The 22,996-nt window shown below is 37.2% G+C and overlaps 1 protein-coding gene across 1 annotated transcript in view; it reads right to left on the bottom strand.

The window, feature by feature from the left end:
- The window catches only part of ryr2b (ryanodine receptor 2b (cardiac)), an 88,452-nt gene that overhangs the window by 5,531 nt on the left and 59,925 nt on the right, over positions 1–22,996 (bottom strand). The window contains exons 75-99 of the mRNA XM_066671888.1: positions 22,377–22,498; positions 21,910–21,961; positions 21,695–21,748; positions 20,912–21,011; positions 17,813–17,892; positions 17,152–17,228; positions 16,709–16,782; positions 15,070–15,150; positions 14,574–14,662; positions 13,970–14,098; positions 13,687–13,791; positions 13,106–13,187; positions 12,130–12,659; positions 11,118–11,888; positions 9,924–9,985; positions 8,980–9,124; positions 8,592–8,678; positions 7,445–7,630; positions 6,725–6,855; positions 6,587–6,629; positions 5,919–6,055; positions 5,058–5,118; positions 4,200–4,346; positions 2,908–3,042; positions 787–943 (exon numbers count right to left, since the gene is read on the bottom strand). Of these exons, the coding sequence (XP_066527985.1) occupies positions 787–943; positions 2,908–3,042; positions 4,200–4,346; positions 5,058–5,118; positions 5,919–6,055; positions 6,587–6,629; positions 6,725–6,855; positions 7,445–7,630; positions 8,592–8,678; positions 8,980–9,124; positions 9,924–9,985; positions 11,118–11,888; positions 12,130–12,659; positions 13,106–13,187; positions 13,687–13,791; positions 13,970–14,098; positions 14,574–14,662; positions 15,070–15,150; positions 16,709–16,782; positions 17,152–17,228; positions 17,813–17,892; positions 20,912–21,011; positions 21,695–21,748; positions 21,910–21,961; positions 22,377–22,498 (3,637 nt within the window). The remainder of the gene's footprint in view (positions 1–786; positions 944–2,907; positions 3,043–4,199; positions 4,347–5,057; positions 5,119–5,918; positions 6,056–6,586; positions 6,630–6,724; positions 6,856–7,444; positions 7,631–8,591; positions 8,679–8,979; positions 9,125–9,923; positions 9,986–11,117; positions 11,889–12,129; positions 12,660–13,105; positions 13,188–13,686; positions 13,792–13,969; positions 14,099–14,573; positions 14,663–15,069; positions 15,151–16,708; positions 16,783–17,151; positions 17,229–17,812; positions 17,893–20,911; positions 21,012–21,694; positions 21,749–21,909; positions 21,962–22,376; positions 22,499–22,996) is intronic.

Genomic DNA, 22,996 nt, shown 5'->3' with positions numbered 1-22,996 from the left:
AAATATGAGGAATCATAGGCATTTCCTAAACAATGGAATCCATATTTGCTTACACGTATAACAATAGACTACAAACTTTACAGTATATTTTGTGTTCATTCATTCATTATCTGTATCCAGTTCAGGGTCATGCTGGGTCCGGAGCCTACCCGGGAATCATTGGGTGCAAGGCAAGTGCTGCCCACATGCCTTGTGTTTATATTATATATTGTCTATATGCCTATTATTTAACATTTCTAAGTGCATTTCATTGCTTTGTGCTTGGATTGACTAATGACAAAGTTGAATCTATCTATTTTTGATACTGATTTGGTTCTGGAATAAAATCTGTTTCTGCTATGAAATTTAGTTACAAAATAGTTTATAGTAGAAGCTATTGAAACAGACATTACTGAAATTTGTGATCCGGATGTTTCAGAGATGCAATACTAAGCCTTTAAACATGCAGCCCCCATATGGGGGACCCTCTGTATAGAGTATAAACATGTTTAAGCTAAGACTTTAACTGCATTTTATAGAAGAAAATACAAACATAATAAATCATTTTCATAAATGTTTCCTAATTTTTGGTGGCTAAAATAAATGGCTGATTGAACTTCAAAGGCAAACTGATAAACAGAATCTAAGTAGAAAATGATGAACCCCTGTATTTGCTGAAAGGGGCCATATCTAAATTTGCTCATTTATCTTGATTATGATTTGATCAGGGGTGTCCAAACCTTTGCACATGACACTATATCTTTACTGCGACACTACTAAAGTAGTGGCACCCTTCATTAGCCTCACCCTGAATGATGGCCAGGAGGATAACAATGACGAAGAAGAAGAAGGTGATGTCAAAAACCACTCGATAGAACTCAAACTCATCTCCAGCTGGGTCCTCGATTTCATCACCGATCCCTCCTCCAGCTCTCACTCCAACATACATGTGGAACATATAACACTGAACACACAAAACACACACTGTAAGCACCAGACCTGTTATTGAGTTCATCAGATAACTAAGCCCATGCCCTTTTCTTTGGCATTTGGCAGGATTTGAAAGTGTTTAACATGCACTTTATTAGCCAATCAATATGTACACGTGTATTATCCACCTGTCAACAGATGACCTGCAGACCATAGCTTGGGTCGTAGAGAGAATCCTTTAAGGAAAAATTCAACAAAAACAGATTTCCAACAAAATTCTGTCTAAAATTCTGTTTATTTCTTCAGTTTTGAACTGGTAGACATGTTAATATTACTTTACAAAATTAAGTAAAAACCCTTCTTTTGGGAAAGAAAATGGAATATTTTGCTTTAAATAAATAAATAAATAAAAGTAAATTAAAAAGATTAATTGTAAAACCTACAAAAAAATTTCAAGGTTTTTACTGACCAACTTGATTGTATTAAAAAAAAAAAATGGGGCAAAATAAGAGTGTAAAAAATATAGAACATTCATATTTTTCCATTTTTAAACAATCCACAATCCACAAATAAGCATGATATTATAAAATAAACACCAAACCAAAGGCTCAGTCACTGCAGCAAAGATGGTTCATGGCTCATTGCAAACAATTTAGGTCTTTCACCATCTACCCATAGAAATCTCAGTCTATAAAGTGCAAAACAACACTCCAAACTTGACTGACCTTCAACCTGTCAGACTAAATAAAATAAATATATACATATGGGCTGAGGAGTTTGAAAAACCCTTTCACTTAACAGTCTGTTGTTGCATAAGTAAATTCAGCCTGAATTTTAAGTATGCAAGGGCAAAGCCATCCATCGATTCTACGCAGAAGCACTGCTGTTTTGAGCACATGCTGGAAACGTGCTGTGGTCAGATAAGTCCAAGCTGACAAGCTTGTTTTCACGGAAAAAAATGTACATTTTGTGAAATTTTATATCTGTCACAGAATCAGGGATTTATTAGTGCTCGCAGCATGAGCTATCTGCATATTTGTAAAGACACCATTGAGGTGGAGGCATATATTTGGGTTTAAGAGAGATATATGCTGCCATTAAGGTGATGTTTTGTCTTTGGAAAACTATGGTTATTTCAGCATGATGATAGCAAGTTTAACTCTACATGCATGGCTTAAAAACATAATGCATGTGCTAGCACTGTTATTTTTAATGGTGTATTGTGAAGAGGGGATTCAGGCAGCAGAATATTTATTCTCAGTACCTAAAAGAGTTCCCAAAAGAGGAAAAAGGAAATGTGACTTAAGGATAAAAATACCTCTGTCCTAGAGTGCTGCAGGCATTAAAATTCTAAATTAGTTTTTATATACAAAATACTGAACCTTTTACTTTTTACTGTTGTCAATTAAATGTTAAAGGTTCAAGAGATTTAACCAATCAAACTTCAAACTTCCAAACTTTTCCAGAAACGGGGTCTGTAGTTTCCATGGTAACATAACTTATCCTTAAATTAGTATAAATAATTTAAAACTTTATATTATATTATATTTAAAGCATTTTTGTCCCTTTGTCAGTTAAATAATGCTCGTGTGAATTAACCAAGTACAGATTTCAGTTTTTGTGCCAATTTAGAATGTGTCACAGCTTTTCTGGAAATGGAGTTTGTGTAACAGTATAAACAATATTATCCTAAATATCCTTACAACTGCCAAGAGTCATTATGACCTCGATATTTATCCCCCTGTATAGAGAATATGACTTAAAATTTAATGTCATGTTCTTACTGGAAATTCAAATAATAGTAAAGATGCAGTGAGGCAGCTTTCACTGACAACTACTTCCTATCTGTGGATAGAGTTCAGAGCCAATTAGAAGTGCTCTCTGTTGGTTTACACTGAAAAAGAGAGAAACAGAGTAAGCGAGTGAGTGAGAGAGATAGAGAGAGAGAGAGAGAGAGAGAGAGAGAGAGAGAGAGAGAGAAGAGAAGAGAGATACTACCGTCAGCATGTCATCACACTTCATGTCCACAGATGCTGCATCCTCACTCTTGATGTAAAACTTGCGGAAGAAGTTGAAGGCCACTACAGTGTAGAGATACACCACCACGGCCAGGAGTCCCAGAGTCAACACCAACTAAAACACAACACCAAAAGCAACAAAGTTATACAACGCATATGCGTGTGCACACACATTATATATACATATTGGACAATGAAACTGAAACACCTGTCATTTTAGACTACAATAATTTATTAGTATGGTGTAGGGCCTCCTTTTGCGGCCAATACAGTGTCAATTCGTCTTGGGAATGACATATACAAGTCCTGCACAGTGGTCAGAGGGATTTTAAGCCATTCTTCATGCAGGATAGTGGCCAGGTCACTACATGATGCTGGTGGAGGAAAACATTTCCTGACAAAACACCCCAAAGTGACTCAATAATATTTAGATCTGGTGACTGTGCAGGCCATGGGAGATGTTCAACTTCACTGTCATGTTCATCAAACCAATCTTTCACCAGTCTTGCTGTGTGTATTGGTGCATTGTCATCCTGATACATGACACTGCTTTCAGGATACAATGTTTGAACCATTGGATGCACATGGTCTTTCTGGTGGAATGTGCAATTAATGAAGATTGGCCACCAGGCTGCTCCAATTTAGCCATGAAACCTCCCACACTAAAATGACAGGTTTCAGTTTCATTGTCCAACCCCTGTATATTGTCACTTTCCAAGTAAAAACATATCTGTAAACAGTAACTTTAGAAAAGGAGAAAAAATACATTCTGTCTTCATGTGAAGGACAATTTCTGTGTTCAAATGATATAATAAACCAAAAATTGACAAAAAGGAGATACACATTTTTCCAAATGGTCACTGTAACTTGTGTATGTTGTTTTAGAAATATAGGAGGTTTTGTCGTTCATGCTGTGGATATCACCACAAGTGTGGTAAAAAAAAAAAGCTGTGTGAATATGATGGCTGGTGTTTATTTGTTCTAGTGTGTACCAACTTCAGCATTCACAAGGCCAACTGGGTTTCAATGCCCTTTTCAGCGAGGAACACCATACTACAATGAGTACCCCTGACCAAGACTACGTCATCTGTGCTGTATTAAACTGTTCATCATTTTGCCAAATGCTATAAATGTGAATATAGACACAACATAGTGTGAAGGAGATGAACAGTGACCTGAACTGAATTGATTTGGGTTTGAAACACATTGATGAACAGTGATTGTGCACACACCAACACACACACAGTTAAAATAATACTTGAGGTAATGTACCTGTTTGCCATTGTGAGTGACAGATGACAGGATGGTGCGCAATGTTTTGAAGCCCATGGCAATGTCCAGCAGATGTGCAGCGAAGAAGAAATTATTATAATGGCCCAGGACTGACAGCAACATGTACCAGGCAAGGTACAGGAATGACTGAGAGAAGACAGAGTGAGACCAGAAGAGAGAGAGAAAGACAGAAAAAGAAACAATGACCAAAGTGAAAGGAACTATTTGACAACTATTATAAGCCATAAACCATCTTGCTAGTGCTGGGCAATATGACTGCAAATCAATATCGGTAAAAATTGAACATATTACTATCTGTCATGTTTAAAAAATGATTGTTTTTTTGCCTCATATTTCAATGACGAAGCTTGTACTGTAAATATTCTGAAGTATTAAAGCTGGGATTATTGCTTTTTTATGTTGTTGGGAGCTTGTCAGTCTCTTTGTTTGAGCCAGGTACTGTTGTGATGTGATTGTGCTTCAAGTGTTGAAACAGACTGCTGGTACTATTTTTGGTCGCTAAAAAGTCTTTATGTCTTTATGTTCACTGTCATCTTCACTTAAGTCTAAACGCACCTCCAAATGACAGACATTTTTCACTGGTACAAGCTGCTCAAGTTGCTCAGTAGGCCTCTGTGTTTAGGTTCTCCTCCATGTTACTTCCATGTGGCAAATTGAATTGGGAAAAAAATCCCAATTAAAAAATTGTATGGTTTTAAAGAGACAGCACATAAACACAGTGGGAGGCATATTAACAGATTTAACCAAAAAGGAACTATTAATGATTATGATTTCCATTAATTGCCCAGCCTTCAGTCTTACTATTATAAAAATTTCACGAGTAAACAAACAACTTACACTGTCAGTGAATACTACTCCTAGTTTCCATATCTGATATTTCACATCAATGGCACTCAACCTGAAATTACAAAAAAAAAAAATCATCATAGATGCACACTAAGCACTGATGCAAAAATGTATGGCATATTTATGAATGCTTCTTAGATTCTGGAAATTTTGCAATATTTTCCTCTTATGTTCCTTTGCACAATTCAGGTTTTATCTGGCCTTAAAAAAAGTCACAAAATGTTCCACAAATGGCGTTTTTGTCATTTATACGGTTTCCATCTTTTAAATCGCTCTGATTTCAGTAGTGATTCCAGATTACACGGAGTAAAAAAAATTTATTTGGTTCTTTTTACATATATGTCAATTTAAATAATGCAAATGTACATGAATATTTAAGTGAAATGCCTGCACTTGCATTGTAACAAAAAAAAAAAAAAGAAATTTTAATGGCCCTCTCCAGGGTGTATTCCTGCCTTGTGCCCAATGATTCCAGGTAGGCTTTGGACCCGCCGTGACCCTGAACTGGATAAGGGTTACAGATAATGAATGAATGAATGAATTAATTAATTAATTTTTAAAGATCAATTTAAAAAAACCCTGTTTCAAATTCCAGTTGCTCTTCACTTTAAAATTATATTTTAGGGAAATGTCTAAAAATATTCAAAAATTATCTGGATTAAATTAGATGAGTTAAGAACATTCACCATTCCTTGTTTATGCTTTGAATGATATTTTTGTACAATGTACAGCAGAATGACAATAAAAGCTCTAGATTACAATATTGTAACAAAATATTAAATTGTATTTTGTAAAAAAAAAAAAAAAAAAACATAGGATGGTTATCTTAATTAGTAAATTGCAGTAACTCACTTAGCGGGAATCAGACTCTCTGGGGCTGATCTCCTCTTGGTTTGACCCTCAGTGCTGAAGTCGAGCGACGTTTTGTCCAAACCCAGCAGCTCACTGACCTTTGCTGACCCGTACAACTCACTGTACTTAGCCATTACCTGACACATTAAAAAAAGCACACACAGACACACACACAATGTACAAAATCTATACTCAGTTAAAAGTATTGTGCACTTTTACTGACCACAGTAAAAGTCAAATTTCTTTCCCACAAAAAGAAACACTTGTAGAATCTGTTCTTGTGTTTGTTGATACCTTTAAGAAAAATGTAAACAATATCAATTTAATGAAAAAAAAAACATTTAAAATACATAAACATTTCAATAGTATCACAATTATTCAGAATTAATCCATAATATCAGAATATAGTATGCTATAACATACTGCATGCCGTATTCAAGAGGAACACCACCAATTATTTTCAAATTCTCACCACAATGCAATCATTGAGATGCAAAATCAGTCAGAACGTCCCTTAGCCCTTACTGAGTAAAAGATATTGAAACATAATAGTATCTGCAAATTAAAGAAATAGTAACTTTCACAGTGATCATATTCTAGTTGGCTCATGCAGGGTTAATTCAGTGTGACCATTTTAGTATAACACACAAATCAGCTTAAATCTGTACCTTCCTCTTCACAAATTTATCCCAGTAATTACTTGGATATGATCTGAGAATGGAAAAAACAGAGCAGGTTTATTTCTGCTGTTAGAAGATAAACAACAACACCTGTTACAGGTTTATAACAGAGTAACAGGTTCTTACGGAGTGTTAATGACCAGTCTGTCCCACTGGCCTTTGATATCCTCCTCAGAGGGCTGCTTTACAACATAGAGGCCATCAAACTCCAGCTTACGTGCCAGTTCCTTCTCCCTCTTAAAAATCGCTAATGGAACCTGTCAGAAATAACCAACAAAAAGACCACACTATGACTTCTTGTCAAAATTATTAATAAGTGCAATTGTGTAAACATTCCAGATTATTTGAGATATATTATTTTTTGCCTTCTTAAAGAACAAAAAAAAATTGGTACAGTGCCAAATACGGTAAGAAATGATGTACCTCACATGTTTTATAATGTTTAGTTATTTAATTAAATATGAATGAATATAAGTTTATAAATGGCTTTAAAAGAAGTTTTAGTTACAATGGAAACCATAGTAATGGTTACCATTCAGCAAAGTGAGTCATGATTCCAGGGAATAACAAAATTATGCAGTTATTTTTTTTTTTTTACAAATCCTCCACACCAGAGCTATTTAAGTAATTAGTGCTCAAGGACTGTCCCATTATTCTCTACACATGTCACACTCCAGCTCCAAACACCTGAGCTGGGTAATCAAGCTCTGTATAATACTGGATAACCTGCACAGGTGTGCTGGAACTACAGAAGCAAGCCTATTACAGGAAAGCTGCAATGAAAACAATTGTTTCATTTATTAGTAGACATGTGCAGCATGTGTGTATCTGCACAACCATACTTGCCTTCAGACAGTAGTAGCCGATGATAGAGCAGAAAGCAATAAGTGTGTGTAAGACTGCTAGAGAGCGGAGAACAGGCTCCATGTATCCTTTCTCCCCCAGGACAAAATATACACTCTCTGAATCTCTGTTTTCTTCGCTTAGATGAGTTACAGCATCCTCACTTCCATCTTTAGCTTCAGAGGAGACCTTAAACAAGTTATAAAAAGCCAGTTTATTAGAAACTTATGTCCACAGAAAATATATGAAAGCTCCAAAGCAGCTGAACATGAAACAGAAATGTAACGATGTATCGCATCGGCGTAGAGTATGACGACTACATAAGTAGTCTGACCGAAGAAGCATGAATTCCTCTCCTCCACACACAGACACCGCAGACAGCAGCAAATTCATAGCAAGAGATTTCCTCAGACATGGTATGGACATCAGGGATGAAAAAAATGTAAAAAAATAACTAAAAGTGAAGTGGAACTACGTGTGAAATACATGCTTTGTATTAATTTCTTAGAGCACCTCATGTAAACTCTGCTCTGTCCCAAACATTGACCAACTCCTTAAACAGTGCACTTTAAAGATCTATAAAACTAATACAACTACACCGCTGGGGTGGCGCAGCAGGTAGTGCCGCAGTCACACAGCTCCAGGGATCTGGAGGTTGTGGGTTCGATTCCTGCTCCGGGTGACTGTCTGTGAGGAGTTTGGTGTGTTCTCCCCGTGTCCGCGTGGGTTTCCTCCGGGTGCTCTGGTTTCCTCCCACAGTCCAAAACACACGTTGGTAGGTGGATCGGTGACTCAAAAGTGTCCATAGGTGTGAGTGAATGTGCGAGTGTGTATTGCCCTGTGAAGGACTGGCGCCCCCTCCAGGGTGTATTCCCACCTTGCGCCCAATGATTCCAGGTAGGCCCTGGACCCACCATGACCCTGAACTGGATAAGTGCTTACAGATAATGAATAAATAAATACTACACTGTGTACTACATAGTGTAGAGGAAGATGTTTTAGATTCAGCTCTAGTGGTGTGGCAGTGGAATTGAAGAGCATCATCAATCACTACAAAATCATTCTTGCTGTGTAATTAAAGTATAAAATGGAAATCTATATCCATGTTTATACAGTGTAATCAATGAGTCAATACAAATTGATGTTTCACCTTGTAGAAGAGAAGGATGAAATTGATGATGAAAGCCACACAGAGCGCAAGAACTCTCATGTTGTAGAAATTCCTGGCAAAACAATTCTGTGGAAAGCAGATGGAGATATTATTATTTATTCTATATTTACACATGTTAATCTAAAACTGCTTTTAGAGCATGAAACAAATGAAACACTGAAATGAATAGAATAGAAATGTCAGAGCAGATACATACAGTATACAGTATCTGTGTAAAGCACAGACTTGCTAGCAAGACCTTCATTTTCAGCAGCTTTACTCTTGTGTTTTTGATTATTGAGCAAGATATAATGCAGGTTTATAAGGATATAAGAGAAATAAAAATGGAAAAATAGAGGGGAAAAGTAGATAAAATGTACAGATTTACAAGCAGTTTAGTTTTCTGAGAGCAAATCGTTTTCCAAGCAGCTGATTCCTGAACATCTGTCTCTGCTGCTTTTTGTAATATAGATTTCCTGATTCTTCTTTTGGGTTTCAGCTCCTTCTTGTCTTTTTTTTCATTTTCCTCTCTTCTGTAAAAAAACAAATCTGATATTTAAAAGGAGCAACCAAGTAACCCCCCCCCCCCAAAAAAAAGGAAAAATGTTTAAAAGTTTCTACATTTTTACAACTCAGATAAAGAATGACATTGGTTGGTAATTCAGTGATTGAGCCAGTTCATGCTCGGTCCCTGAGTCGGTCCCTGACACTAGGTGGCCATGTTTAAAATAGGTTTACTACAGAGTCTGATAAACATCAACTTCACATTAAGAATAACTGTTAGAGGATATGCCTGATTGCTTCTTTAAAAGGGATGCAACTACTCTTTTACCATAAGTTAACAGCTCAATGGACAAAACACAACAAAGATCAAACAGCACAGCAGCATTCTTCCTGTCTAAACAGCCCTGTTTAGAATGACCAGTTCCAGCACCTGTTAGAATGAATCACAGCTCAGTTCAGCATGAGAGCCCAGGAGTGAGGAAAACCAGCTCTGGTTTTTAGCCATTTTCAGTTGGTTATCTTTCTTCTTCATTCTTGTTTTCTCCACATTTAATCAGTGCTCTTTTTTTCCATTGCATTATGTTATAATCCCATATTTTCTGATTTCAGCGAAAAAAAAAAAAAAGACTGGGTGGTCTTGTTTCAAAGTCTGGGGTTTGGTAGAATCCACTTCCCTAAGTTAATGTGAACATGAACCAAAAAGTAATTTTCATATCATCTCCCCTTTAATACTGAACTCCAGCCTAGACTCATTCTGATTTCACTTTCTGAATAACAATTGGTTGAGGCTACTTATCTTTTAAATATATATCTGTCAATTTCACTTACTCAGCTTTTTCAGTCTCTGACTGCTCCTCCTGAGCCTCCAGATCTTCCACCGACAGCATTCCCTATTGCCACACATCACAGAAAATAGCTGTAAAACTCACTTGAATTATTCAGCATGTTTCAAAAGTTTGTGAATACCTCTTACAATGACTAAATTCCCTTGAAGGTACACCTATTGTGGAGACATTCAATTATGGACACAGAGCTTATATATTCTTCATAGAAAATTCAGTGGGATGCAAAGAAGCCCAAGGTCAGCATCCTCAAGGCCAAATGGGGGCAAGATGAATATAATGTATTGTGATGCTAATAGGACAGATATATTAATTGAATTCATATTAAAACTGCAGTTTGAATGAGTGTAATTTTCAAACCACAAGAGCTGCAATTTTAATTATAGACTACATTATCAAGAACAGTGTCTCCAGCTTTAAATGAAGACATGTCACTTATGTAATACAGCTAGACCTGGGGTCCTGGACGAATCCAGAAATGTTACAACATCTAGTGTAAATTTCTTAAAAAGTAGATGGAGAGAAGCCCTTGTAAATACCCTACATTTTAGAGGGAATGTTGTAAGTGAGTGTAGGTGTCCATAAAAATTTGAGATTGTAAAACTTCTGTGGTTTGACAACTGCTGTTTTAACAAGATGTTGCTGTATGGTAGGGGTGGGAATCACAGGCCATCTCATGATACGGTATTATCACGTTATATTTCCCACGATAAAGATGATACCATGATACTGTGATTCTGCGATACTCAACATATTGCAAGACATCACACCATCTGTGTAAACGAAGAGGATAAAATACAAGCCAATCCCTGTACATCTTTACAAATAAGTGTATGTGTTTAAAGTACATACACTGTGTATGTTCAGGATGATGAAGAACAAGGTGGCTATGTCTGTGCCTGTGGTTGCCTATGCACTTCATTTAACAAGACAGTTCTTGCAACTAATCATTTGTTAAGTGCCACCACATGGAGTAATCAAGCAATGACTTTAGTAAGTCAAACAGGAGTTTAGGGCACCTAGGTTTCAATAAAATATCAATATTTGACAGCACTTGTCAATAAATATTGCAAACGGAAACGATACGATATATTATCACGTATCAATATTTTGTCCCATCCCTACAATATGGAGACTAGCATGCAACAGAACTATTGAGGTGGATTTTAGGGAAACAGACCAGGTCACTGAGGCTAGCGTCTGAGTCTCTGGTCAGCAGCGTATATTGTCCTCCTCGTTTTCTCAGCTGGAGGCCAAATATGTCCGTAAGAAGGTGAGGATTTCTGGACACGGCTGAGAGATCAAGGCTCACTGCCCTTAGGACATCCTGAGATGTGAGCATGTGTGTTTGACCTCTGACCTCACTGACCCCATCAAAGACCCCTGTGACCTCATCTAGTGTGGGGTCCCGTAAGTCACTGAAGAGTTCGGAGAGTTTCATATCTTTGGCCATTTCAATAATCCATCCATTTATGAAGATGAGATAGAGAAGATGGAGGAAGAAACGAATGGTGCCAAAAATTATATGAACAACACCTTGTAGAACAGACCGGAAAAAGAGGAAGAAGGCCAGAAGTATGCCCTTCACACTCATCTTTTTCATCCCCTTTTTCAAGTTCCTTATAGAGAGCAGAGAAATGATGATCAACAGGCAGTATAGAGGGACGAGGAGGAGGTGTTTCATCTTTGAGGAAAAAGATGAAATGAAACCTTTCGGCTCTTTCACATTACTATTCTCCGTGCAAATGTTTTCATCCCTCTGTCTTTTCTGCCCTCTTCCGTCCACCTCTTTCCCTCGGGCCTCCTCCCTGCAGCCAGAGCCAGAGATCTGAGCAGCCAGCTGCATCTCAAAGATAGTGTCTTCGCAGAAGTTGACGAACATCTCCATCTTTTCTTTCTCTCCTCCTTCGTTCACCATGTCAAAGATGAACTGACGCTTGCTCTCCTTCACCTGGGATATTAGAAATGTAAAAAAAAATAAAACAACAACACATTATTAAAAATGGTATAATGTATATTTATATTCGTACATGCAATTGTACTTTTAAAGTCTTTTTAAATTTAAGAAACACTATAAACGATGTAGTGATCACATTTAAGACAGGATTATACAGAATTTATGATATGTCTAGGGAACTAACTAGCTGTCAGTGTAATGTTGGTTTCATATTAAAAAAAAGGAATTTCTTTACCTGTGGTTTTTCCCACTGCGTGCGGCTCGACTCGCTGATCTCAAAGTACACCCTTTCAACACACTTCCCACTGCCCATTATCTCAATCCTCCCCAAGTGAGGCTGAAAATACCTTAGTACACTCTCAGCCAGCTCCAGAAAGTTCTGGAGTCGTGTGTCATGCGGCATGTGCTCAGATAAGTTGGTCAGCAGGACTGCCACGTTAAATCCAATGTCTTTGGCTGGTTCATGAAACCGGGAAACAAAGGCATCGTAATCCAGAAGCTTGCTCTCATTTGTTTCCATGCAGGAAAGAAGAAAATGAATCTCTGAGAGTGTGAAGCGCTTATAACCCTCCATAGCTCTCTGGAAGTCCTTCTTAGAGATGAGCCCCTGTCCATCTAGGTCATATTCTTTAAAGGTGTCAGAAGATACAAGGTCCTTCAGCTTCAAAAACATGTCAAAAAACTTGAGGATCATCGCCACATTGCCGGTTGACTCTACCAGCATGTCCACCATCTGCTTACCAATTGTCCCATTCACCACATTTCCTGGAAGAATTAAAATACAGTGCTCAAAGATGTATTTGAGATGATCTGTATTTCATTCAGAACACTACAATTTAAAAGTTTGTGCAAGCCCCTCACTTGATAGAAAAAATAAATATATATAATATGTTTTGATCAAATACTTGTAAAATATATATAATATTTTATGTAGACTTCCACTGAAGTTTATCAAGGTTTTTACATTCTCCTAAAGGATGACTATTTTGGAGATACAATCAATCAATTCAGTTTATACAAAGGGGGTATGGGAGCTAAAGATCGCCAGATGGGTTAAATTAAGGTCTGCAACTTTGTACCAAAGTGCAGTGATGATTAAATCCCATGTCAGCTGTAAAAAAACTGAACATAAGATTTGCTTTAACATTAATTGTGCATTAAAAAAGCAGAACTATTTAGAATTGACAATGTGTTAATAAAAGCATTTTCACCTTCCAGCAAAGACAGCAACATCACCACCATGTCTTTAAGAAGATCCATCAGTTCCTTCAGCAGCTCAATCTGACTGGAATTCTGCAAATACTTCACTTTTATTAAAACAATTTTTAAATTATATTCTCAGACATATGCTGTGTAGGGTGTAATATATATCACAGAACAACAAACCACACATCTTTAGTGCTTGAATCAAATGTATAAATTTGATTTGTAATTAGGTCTAAATGCTCTTTATTGTCCAAATGTTTGAAGATTGCCTTTCAAATTTTATTCATTAATTCATTCATTGTCTGTAACACCTTCAAAGATTTTATAATGCCTTAAAATGAATTAATAAATAAAATAAAAACCTTAGACCAACAGATTGTAGCAGATGCACATGAGCCTAATATCACCATGACATAAGGGAAATGCCATCTAGAGGGCTATAAATTCTCTACTAATGCCTTTATTTTCAGATGAGTTTTAAGTTGGTTCAGCAGGTGTCTACAAAGTTTAGGTCAAATCATGGATATTAAATCTTGTAATAATTATTTCAACTAAGGTTTTTTTGCAGGTTCTTCACTTGACAGACCTGAGACAGTTTCATCTGCATGTAGGCAAAGACATGAAGGAAGCCCACCACTGCGTCCCACAGACGACTATGTGCCAGACTCTGCTGGTTCCCAGTGCATGGACCCTGAAGAAAAAAAAAAACGTGAAGATTACTCAAAAATATTTAATATTTGTATTAGCATTCCTAGAGGTGAAGAATCTATGAGTTTGATGCAAGTGCAACTTTGCTTCATAAAAAATGCTTTCCAAAGAATTCAGTATAATTCCAAAGTATGTCTAAAAATATCCCAAAGTTTCCTCACCTGAATGTACTCTGTGAGGGTGTTGAATACTTGCTTGGCCACTCTAATGGCCTTAGAGAAGTTGCGTTGCCCCTGGTCATCAATCACATCTTTCCCAGAGTAATACCAGTAGAAGTCACTGATGGACTCCTAAATATGATCAAGTTTTATTGTCAGGCATTTTCTCAATACTCAATATTAATAAACAGTTAATCGACTTGTATCTGACCACATGCAGCATGTGCAATCTCAATAGAAATACAAAAACCTGGAGTGACTGGGAGTAGCTGCGTGTGATTGTATGGTCATCATGCTCATAGCCAAGCCTTAGCTATAGAGGCATAAACTCCCTAGCATCTGGTGGTGGAGTGGAGGAGTAATTGAATTTGCATGTGGTGGAATGCTATTAAATCTTCACAGAAATGTTCTACCATCTACTGTAAAAACATTTTGGAAGAGTAGAAGCTGTTAATGCTGCAAAAGGGGGCAAACACCCTACTAAAACCCTACTAAAAATAATGCATGAGTAGGTAAATATGACCAAAGCATCTGTCCATATAGTGTATTTAATAATTAACTTAATAAGCTTTATGGTTAAATTAACAGTCTGAAGGCACTAATATACCTGCACTCTGAGCAAATAATCCACAGTGGATATGACGATATTGACTGTAGTGTTGTTTCCTGTCTGAGTCCTCAAATAATTCTGGAATTCTGTGCCAAGAAAATAAGCAAAAATAAGCACATTTTTTATGTTTCATTTGATTGAAAAAGAGCCGCACCGGCACATTTACAAAGAAAGAAATGCTTTAAATAAGCTCAAAAAGAGTAGATAAGGCATAATGAAGGATTTAGTGTTCAGAAAAATTGAATCAAACAAGTAAAGCTGAAAAGTAAAGGGAAAGAAAACTAATCAGAGTAAATAAAAGAATGAAGGGGAAATTGAATGAGTGTGCAAAGTGTAATTGGACATAGTGTATTCACTGTAATAGTAAACAAGCATTGGACCAAAGCCAAATACTCATTAGAGTTTTATAAAAAGCACAGACAAATAATTAAGACAAGAAACAATACAGTAATCAGTAATAGGTAATTCTTCAGGTTTCTTGTGATTGCAACACCTGAATTGTGTCCTTCACAAAGTAGCTGCAGAAAACGGAAGAGGTCACAGGTCAGTTGCTCATTTGCCATAACCTTATCACCTGAGAGAGAGAGAAAGAGAGAGAGAGAGAGAGAGAGGGAGAGAGAGAGAGAGAGAGGAGAAACTATAGAAAGGATTTACACTCACCTGATGTGCATTGCTCTGCATACTACGTTAGCCCCCTTTCACCCTGTTCTTCAAATGTTCAGGAACAACACAAGACCACCACAGAACATATAGGGTTTGGGAAGTGGCACTGCAGTGACAATGGTGTTGTGGTTTAGTGCTAGTGTTTGTTGTGCTGGTATGAGTGCTTCAGACACCTCAGTGTTGCTGAAGTTTTTAAAATTCTCACGTCGGTGGACACATCTAGTTTGTTAGTCCACATTGTAGATGTAAAGTAAGAGACAGTAGTTTATCTGTTGCTGCATAATTTGGTCGTCCTCTAGTCCTTCATCTGTGGTCATAGTACACTACCTGTAGGACGCTGTTGCCTGGATGTTTTCTCAGTAGACTATACTATACAATACAGCTGTGACAGTGAACAGTTCAAAAATTTCAGCAGCACAGCTTTGTCTCATCCACTCATATCGGCATCAAACGCTAACATATCTCCAAGTTACTATCACTGCAGCGTAGAGAATGATACTCCCCAAAATCATCCCTACCCTGTGTTGCAAGAGCAGGGAGACAGGGGGCTAACAAACTATGCAGAGCAACAACACTAAAGTCTATAGAACAAAGCACACCTAATATGGAATGAGTGGAGAAAAACTGGTGGTTTTAATTTCATGGATTGAACAGTTTAGAGTTTAAAATTTAGAATAACTTGGGTTGTCAGTCAACAAAAAATAAACTAACGAATTTTCTGAGATAATCACATTGTCCATTCTTAAGACTGAATTACATTTTAATAATATATAATAAAAATATATTACAATAAGATAAGATATATACAATAAAAATGAATGTAATATCAATACATTCATTCATTCATTCATTCATTCATTCATTATCTGTAACCGCTTATCCAGTTCAGGGTCGCGGTGTGTCCAGAGCCTACCTGGAATCACTGGGCACAAGGCAGGAACACACCCTTGAAGGGGTGCCAGTCAAGATCAATACAGTGGAATTATATTTTATTATAGTGTCTACTGATGAAAGAAATGTAATCAAAACAATAAAATTAAATCTTCTGTGTATTTTTGGGAGGGAGATAAATGAAGGGAGTGTGAAAAACAGGTTAGAGTAAACTGTTCTTTTTTACTTTGTAATATCTCAGTGTGTTGTTTTTTTTTTTATTAAAATTTACAGAACTGAAGTTTAAGGAAGAGCTTAAGCATTGGATACTGGTGTTTTAATGGAGAAAATGAACGCTACAGTACAGCTGCATTAAATCATGTTTGAGACACATCAGGAGCGCTGTGTGAGAGAGTGTGAGAGTAAGTGTGTGTGTGTAGGAGGTACTGATGGCAATGTAGACAGTTCAACGGTAAAGATAAAAGAGAGTAAAGATCACTGAAGGCTTTTCTACTTTTTTTCAGTGGCTGTGTTTCACATTACATTTCAAAGCCTCGCTTCCAGAGTTTAGCAAATTGCTACTGATGTGTGAGATGTACCTGCATGGTCTTCAGCTGTCACTCCTAAACCCTCTGCTTTGATCTGCCTCTCAAAAGCATTCAGATCCAACACACTGCAGCAGACACATGTAATACACAGCAATGAAAACACACTACAGCACAGGGGAGCACTCAAGGCACCTCGACATACAAAGAAAACATATAATACAAATACAGATATCAAGTAAAAAACCTGCATCACATAAAAAACAAGGGCACATGGTGTCACTGATGCCAAGTATTGAATAGCACCCACTGTGGAGCACTTTGTTAAATGAGTGAGTGAGTAAAAATGAGCATACAAGCCAGTTACACGGAGTGCATACCTAACAAAACAGTGCCTCAAATTTTGAAACTATCAAAACTATCAATGTTTGTAAGACATATGACAGTTATAAAATAAAAATGGTTTCACATATTGTGCAGGACTGCATCAATGTCACCTGCAGGACTGCATTAGGCCAGCAAGGCTGTGAAAGAACCCCACATCTCTCTTCTCTCTCAGATAGGCCAGCATTTTCTGTCAGATATCAGAGAGACAAAAATCCAGAGAGATGAAAATAAACAGGTATATTTTAACTGCACATAATAAAAATATGTTTCTCATGTCTTTTTTAGGTTGATAAAAAAAACTAGAAATGAAAGATAGCAAATTAAATGCCAAAAATATCAAAGTTTTTAACTTGTAAATTATGTATAATACACTCACTGTCCAAACATGTTATATCTCACACTATATCAGCTGTCTAATGATCGACTGAGTTTCTATAGATGAGTAAAACTGAAGCTGCTCTGTTTACCACTGTTCAATGTACAAGCATAAGGCCAGATATTGGTGAAGTGGACCATTCTAAACACAGCAGGGACAGGGGAGTGAGTATTAAGACTGTATCAGACAGAGCAATTTTGCTGGGGTTTTACACACATCAGTGTCACTGCTAAGAGTGGTGCACCACCCACAGTACCAAGACAAGAGCAAGAAAGACTGTGGTTGGAGAACTATCAATAACAATCACAATCAATCAATCAGCAGAGGTTACTAAAAATGTAGCCTGCGTGTGTCTATATCTTGCGGTTATATTGAGACTTATTCCTCACACATACCTGCTGTACAGCAGTGTTTCCTCCATTCAGGACAGCTATACCAAGCTTAAGAGTTGAAGCCACCACTGGCCCCACCAAACCTGTGAACAAAAAATGAAAAGGGACATAAAATATGAGTCTGCATATAGTGACCTCTTTAACAGTCTACATTTATATTTAATATATGCAAACCAAAGCTTCATAACCCATCAATGATTAAAAGTATGGGCTTTCTAAGCCTTATGGCATTTGCTCTTGTGGACATTGAATTTTTCAAGGCTGGGTTACTTAAAAATATATTGCAGTATGGATTAACTGTTTTGTAAATGTCATTTGCTACCTAAAGGAGCTTGATTACTTTCCATTCCATTTGGACAGTTTTTTGTCTTTTCAAAATCTAATATTTAAATAAAGATAAGAGGAAAATTTTATATTGATGATTTTCTAAAACAAGGTAAACCAAACACAGTAACTGTATCGGTGATGTATCATTGTATGCAAGATCTATTTTAATGTGTTGGTCTCATCCAAGTATGTAAGTAAACAATAATAATAAAAAAAAAAAATAATAATATTAGTAATAATAATAATAAAAAAATAACTAATTAATTAATTGTCTGTAACCACTTATCCAGGGGCAACACACACACATTCACTCACACACTGACTTCTACAGACACTTTTGAATCACCAATCCACCTACCAACGTGTGTTTTTGGACCGTGGGAGGAAACCCATGCAGACACAGGGAGAACAGACCAAACTCCTCACGGACAGTCACCTGAAGCGGGATTTAAACCCACAACCTCCAGGTCCCTGGAGCTGTGTGACTGAGACACTACCTACTGCGCCATCATGCCTCCCTTAATAATAATAATAATAATAATAATAATAATAATAATAATAATAATTATTATTATTATTATTATTATCTATCCATCCATTATCTGTAACCGCTTATCCAATTTTAGGGTCGCGGGGGGTCCAGAGCCTACCTGGAATCATTGGGCGCAAGGCGGGAATACACCCTGGAGGGGGCGCCAGTCCTTCACAGGGCAACACAGACACACACACATTCACTCCTACGGACACTTTCGAGTCGCCAATCCACCTGCAATGTGTGTTTTTGGACTGTGGGAGGAAACCGGAGCACCCGGAGGAAACCCACGCGGACACGGGGAGAACACACCAACTCCTCACAGACAGTCACCCGGAGCGGAAATCGAACCCACAACCTCCAGGCCATTATTATTATTATTATTATTATTATGGCGGCATGGTGACACAGCAGGTAGTGTCACAGACACACAGCTCCAGGAACCTGGAGGTTGTGGGTTCGATTCCCGCTCTGGGTGACTGTCTGTGAGGAGTTGGTGTGTGATCCCCGTGTCCGCGTGGGTTTCCTCCGGGTGCTCTGGTTTCTTCCCACAGTCCAAAAACACACATTGGTAGGTGGATTGGCAACTCAAAATTGTCCGTAGGTGTGAATGTGTGTGTGTGTCTGTGTTGCCCTGTGAAGGACTGGCGCTCCCTCCAGGGTGTATTCCCGCCTTGCGCCCAATGATTCCAGGTAGGCTCTGGACCCACCGCGACCCTAAATTGGATAAGCGGTTACAGATAATGAATGAATGAATGCATTATTATTATTATTATTATTATTATTATTATTATTATTATTCATTCGTTCATCTGTAAGTGCTTATCCAGTTCAGGGTCACAGAGGGTCCAGAGCCTACCTGGAATCATTCGGCACAAGGTGGGAATACACCCTGGAATCGAACCCACAACCTCCAGGTCCCTGGAGCTGTTTGACTGCGACACTACCTGCTGCGCTAACCCTAACCCATATAATAATAATAATAATAATAATTATTATTATTATTATTATTATTATTATTATTATTATTATTATTATTATTCCTGGGTGGTGAAACTGTCCATGTGCTGAGACTCTCATTGGAAGATTGCCTTCCATGTGATTGTTCCAATAATTGCTGGTGATAACATAATCATGCATCTTTCCCTGGGTCTACAGGTAGGTATCCCATCCTCCCCCACCTCACTGCTTAAAGTGATTGTTAGGTGACTGTCTTAACTACTGCAACAGAATTGGTAGCTAGTGCTTCCCTCCAAGCGTGTTGAGCTGCCCAGTAATAATGTTATAGAAGCAGTTTGAAAATATCAGGTGGAAATTCACTTGACACAAAATGTTGTTTAGGGAAATTAAGGCATATATGGAATTTTTCAGTGTAGTGTAAGTATTACGTCACTCTTTAAAAACTGTAAGGCAACCCAAACTTTTTATATGTCCATATTCAAAGTAATAAGAGAAAAAAAAATTATCTAAATGCTTCAGAGCTCACAGAGGGAAGCTCATTTTTTATGGGCTGAACGTTAGCTTTTTTCCAGAACAAAATGCTAATTTATATTCTACTCCACTCTTCTCAGGTCTGACTGTGTATTTGCGTTGCATCACTTATCTCAGCAGATTGTTTTTTTTTGTTTTGATGAGAGGGTGTGTGTGACAGAGAGTGATAAGTATTCAGGAATAATGCATCTCTTCCCAGAATTTCCTGGAAATCAAACATCTTTAGTGCACCTGTCACTGTGTTCTGTTCTTTCACCTTGAGGAACAGTGTCATCAAAAGAAAGTGAAAGCTACATTCAGTGTCAGTTTAAAATACTCAGTATACACACAAAAACACACAAACTTATATACTATGTATCTATGTGTTACAGTGATTTAATCCCAATTAAAACACATTGTGTTAAAACCACATGAGAACAGGCTCCTTTGGCTTATTACCCTAGACTAAATCACTGATCAAATAAAACACATAAAAGCCCCAGTGTGGCTTTCAGATTTAAGTGGATAGCAACAATAATTGGGAAAAAATGTCAAATTCTGGGTAGTAATTTGAAGATTTTTTTCCTCCCATGTCATTTTCTGCTTGGTCTAGACCAAGAAAAAAAAACTACAAGTATAAACACAGCCCTAATAGAGCAAAGTGATCAAACTGAAGAAGAAAAGTGAATGAGGAACGAGACAGATCAGAACGTGAACAGCTTTCAGTTCAAAGTGACTGAAGTCAGAAGGGTGCGAAGAATGATAGTCTTAACCTCCGCTGCCACTGAGTCTCTGTAGGATCATCTCTGCTGCTCCCCGATCGTGCAGTCGGGCCTGCTGATACAACAGCCTCTGCTTCTCTAGCTCTTTCTCCTGCAATCATTCAATTAATCAATGTCATTTTATAGAATAAATTAGTAATTATAGCACACACAATATACACAATGTTTAGTAAATTTAGAAACCATAAGCTAACCGAAAATAGAAAAGGATACAGTGGAGCAGTAGTAAATAAGATTTCCATGCCACAAATTTACCATGCTCAATGCCAAGCATTAGTTAGAGGTGTATATAGCCCTTCAGAACTAGGCTTGGAGCAGTGGGACTGTGTTCTATGGAGTGATGGAGCACCCATCTGATAAGTTTGAGATTAATTGAAATGCTTTTTGTGATCCATAACTAATAATCTAACATCAGTACCTGACCTCATTTATTATTCATGCTCCCATATCTATTGCCAAGCTTTCCTAGAAGAGTAGAAGCTGTTAATGCAGCAAATGTAGACAGACTCTACATTGTTTGTGGATAGTAAATAAAATGTTTTGAAGACATCACAACACCTGATTCCTATCGCCACGACTGTAAAGATATCTTTCTGTAATCAGTGTCCTCGCAACAAACTCACAGCACTCTGAATGAAATAGGGTAATATATGGGTGAATATTAAGTAAATGTTGTATATGCTGTATATTTTCCAACTTAGTAATGTTTATCAAGAGTGAAGAAGAAAAACTGGATTCATTACAGGAATTATCTGAATACTCTTCGTGGCTCACCTCAAAGGATTTCATCTCTTCATTATCATCATCATCGCCATCAGTCTGGCAACTCTGTGATGCAATCAGTAAACAAGGCACTTTGGTTATAAGGGTCATATAAGGATGGGTCTAAGTTATAGTAACAGAGCAGAGACCCTATTACAACAAAACTTCCTGAAGAAATAGGAATAGGAAAATTATACAATTATATAATTCACTGTGGTAAGTCCTACTTTGGCCATGATGTCGGCATAGGTCACATAAAGAGAATCCTCCTCCAGTTTACTGCAGATAGAGAAAGAGTGGAAATATAAGAAAAAGGCTTTGTGCCCAATTCTGTTAGGTGAATTTCAGAAGAAGTTTGGTGAATGATCAGATTTAACATTTTTCTAAAAATCTTTAATTTTGCACTGAATCCAATAGAGCCATAAACTTATCGAGTCCTTACCACAAAGAACCAAATGTGTGTATTTTTTGTAAACACCTCCTAATACTGAACAGACACTCTTTGGTTCTTTCTATTTAAAATAATACAGTCAGCTTAGCACTTACCTTGAAGTTTATCTTCACTGCTAAGACTGGACAAGCAAGAAGTGCTTCTGGGAATTAGAAATGGCTGATATTTGGTGCTTTATTGCAAAGGCTCAGCCATGCATCACCAAATTGTACAAATATCAGACTGCTCCATATATATTCTCACCGTCTCTCTGTCAGGGCACTCTGACGGAACAAAGTGATGAGCTGATGAAGAGCGTCAATCTTTTCTTTCTTCATTGTTCCTGCTCTATTTCCTTCCTCCAGACTCCCTCCATCTGTTGCTTTCTGAAGCAAATCACAACTTTTAGTTTTAAAAGTTTAGCAAATGTATCTGTCCAGTGAATTAAACAAGAACAATTTAAATATCTCAACACAATATAATACGTTTTTTTCTCTAATCAACTGAAAATTCTGTTTCAATGACTACTACTGTCTCAGAATTATTCAACCCTTCATGACATTGTCTTTAATACTTAGTAGAGCACCTTTTGCGCTATGCCATGCTGTAAACATTATGCAAAGGCAGACAACAACTTCCTGTTCCTGAAGAATTTTAGGCCTCTTCTTCCTTTTTTTGTTATATTAGTTGTGTTGGGCTATTTAAAATGTTCATGTTTGATTGGTTTATTGCAAATGGTTGAACATTTATAAATTTCACTAATAAACCTAATTTGCAATGGGTGTGGAATAATAGTGATTGCAAATTTATGTACATTATGTTTTTGAAGAGATAAGTAGGAATTTAATTAAGGCAAAAAATTAGTGCAGTCTAATCCAGTTTCT

This window comes from Hoplias malabaricus, chromosome 1 (genome assembly GCF_029633855.1).
Source record: "Hoplias malabaricus isolate fHopMal1 chromosome 1, fHopMal1.hap1, whole genome shotgun sequence".
NCBI lineage: Eukaryota > Metazoa > Chordata > Actinopteri > Characiformes > Erythrinidae > Hoplias > Hoplias malabaricus.
This window is presented reverse-complemented; position numbering and strand designations above follow the sequence as displayed.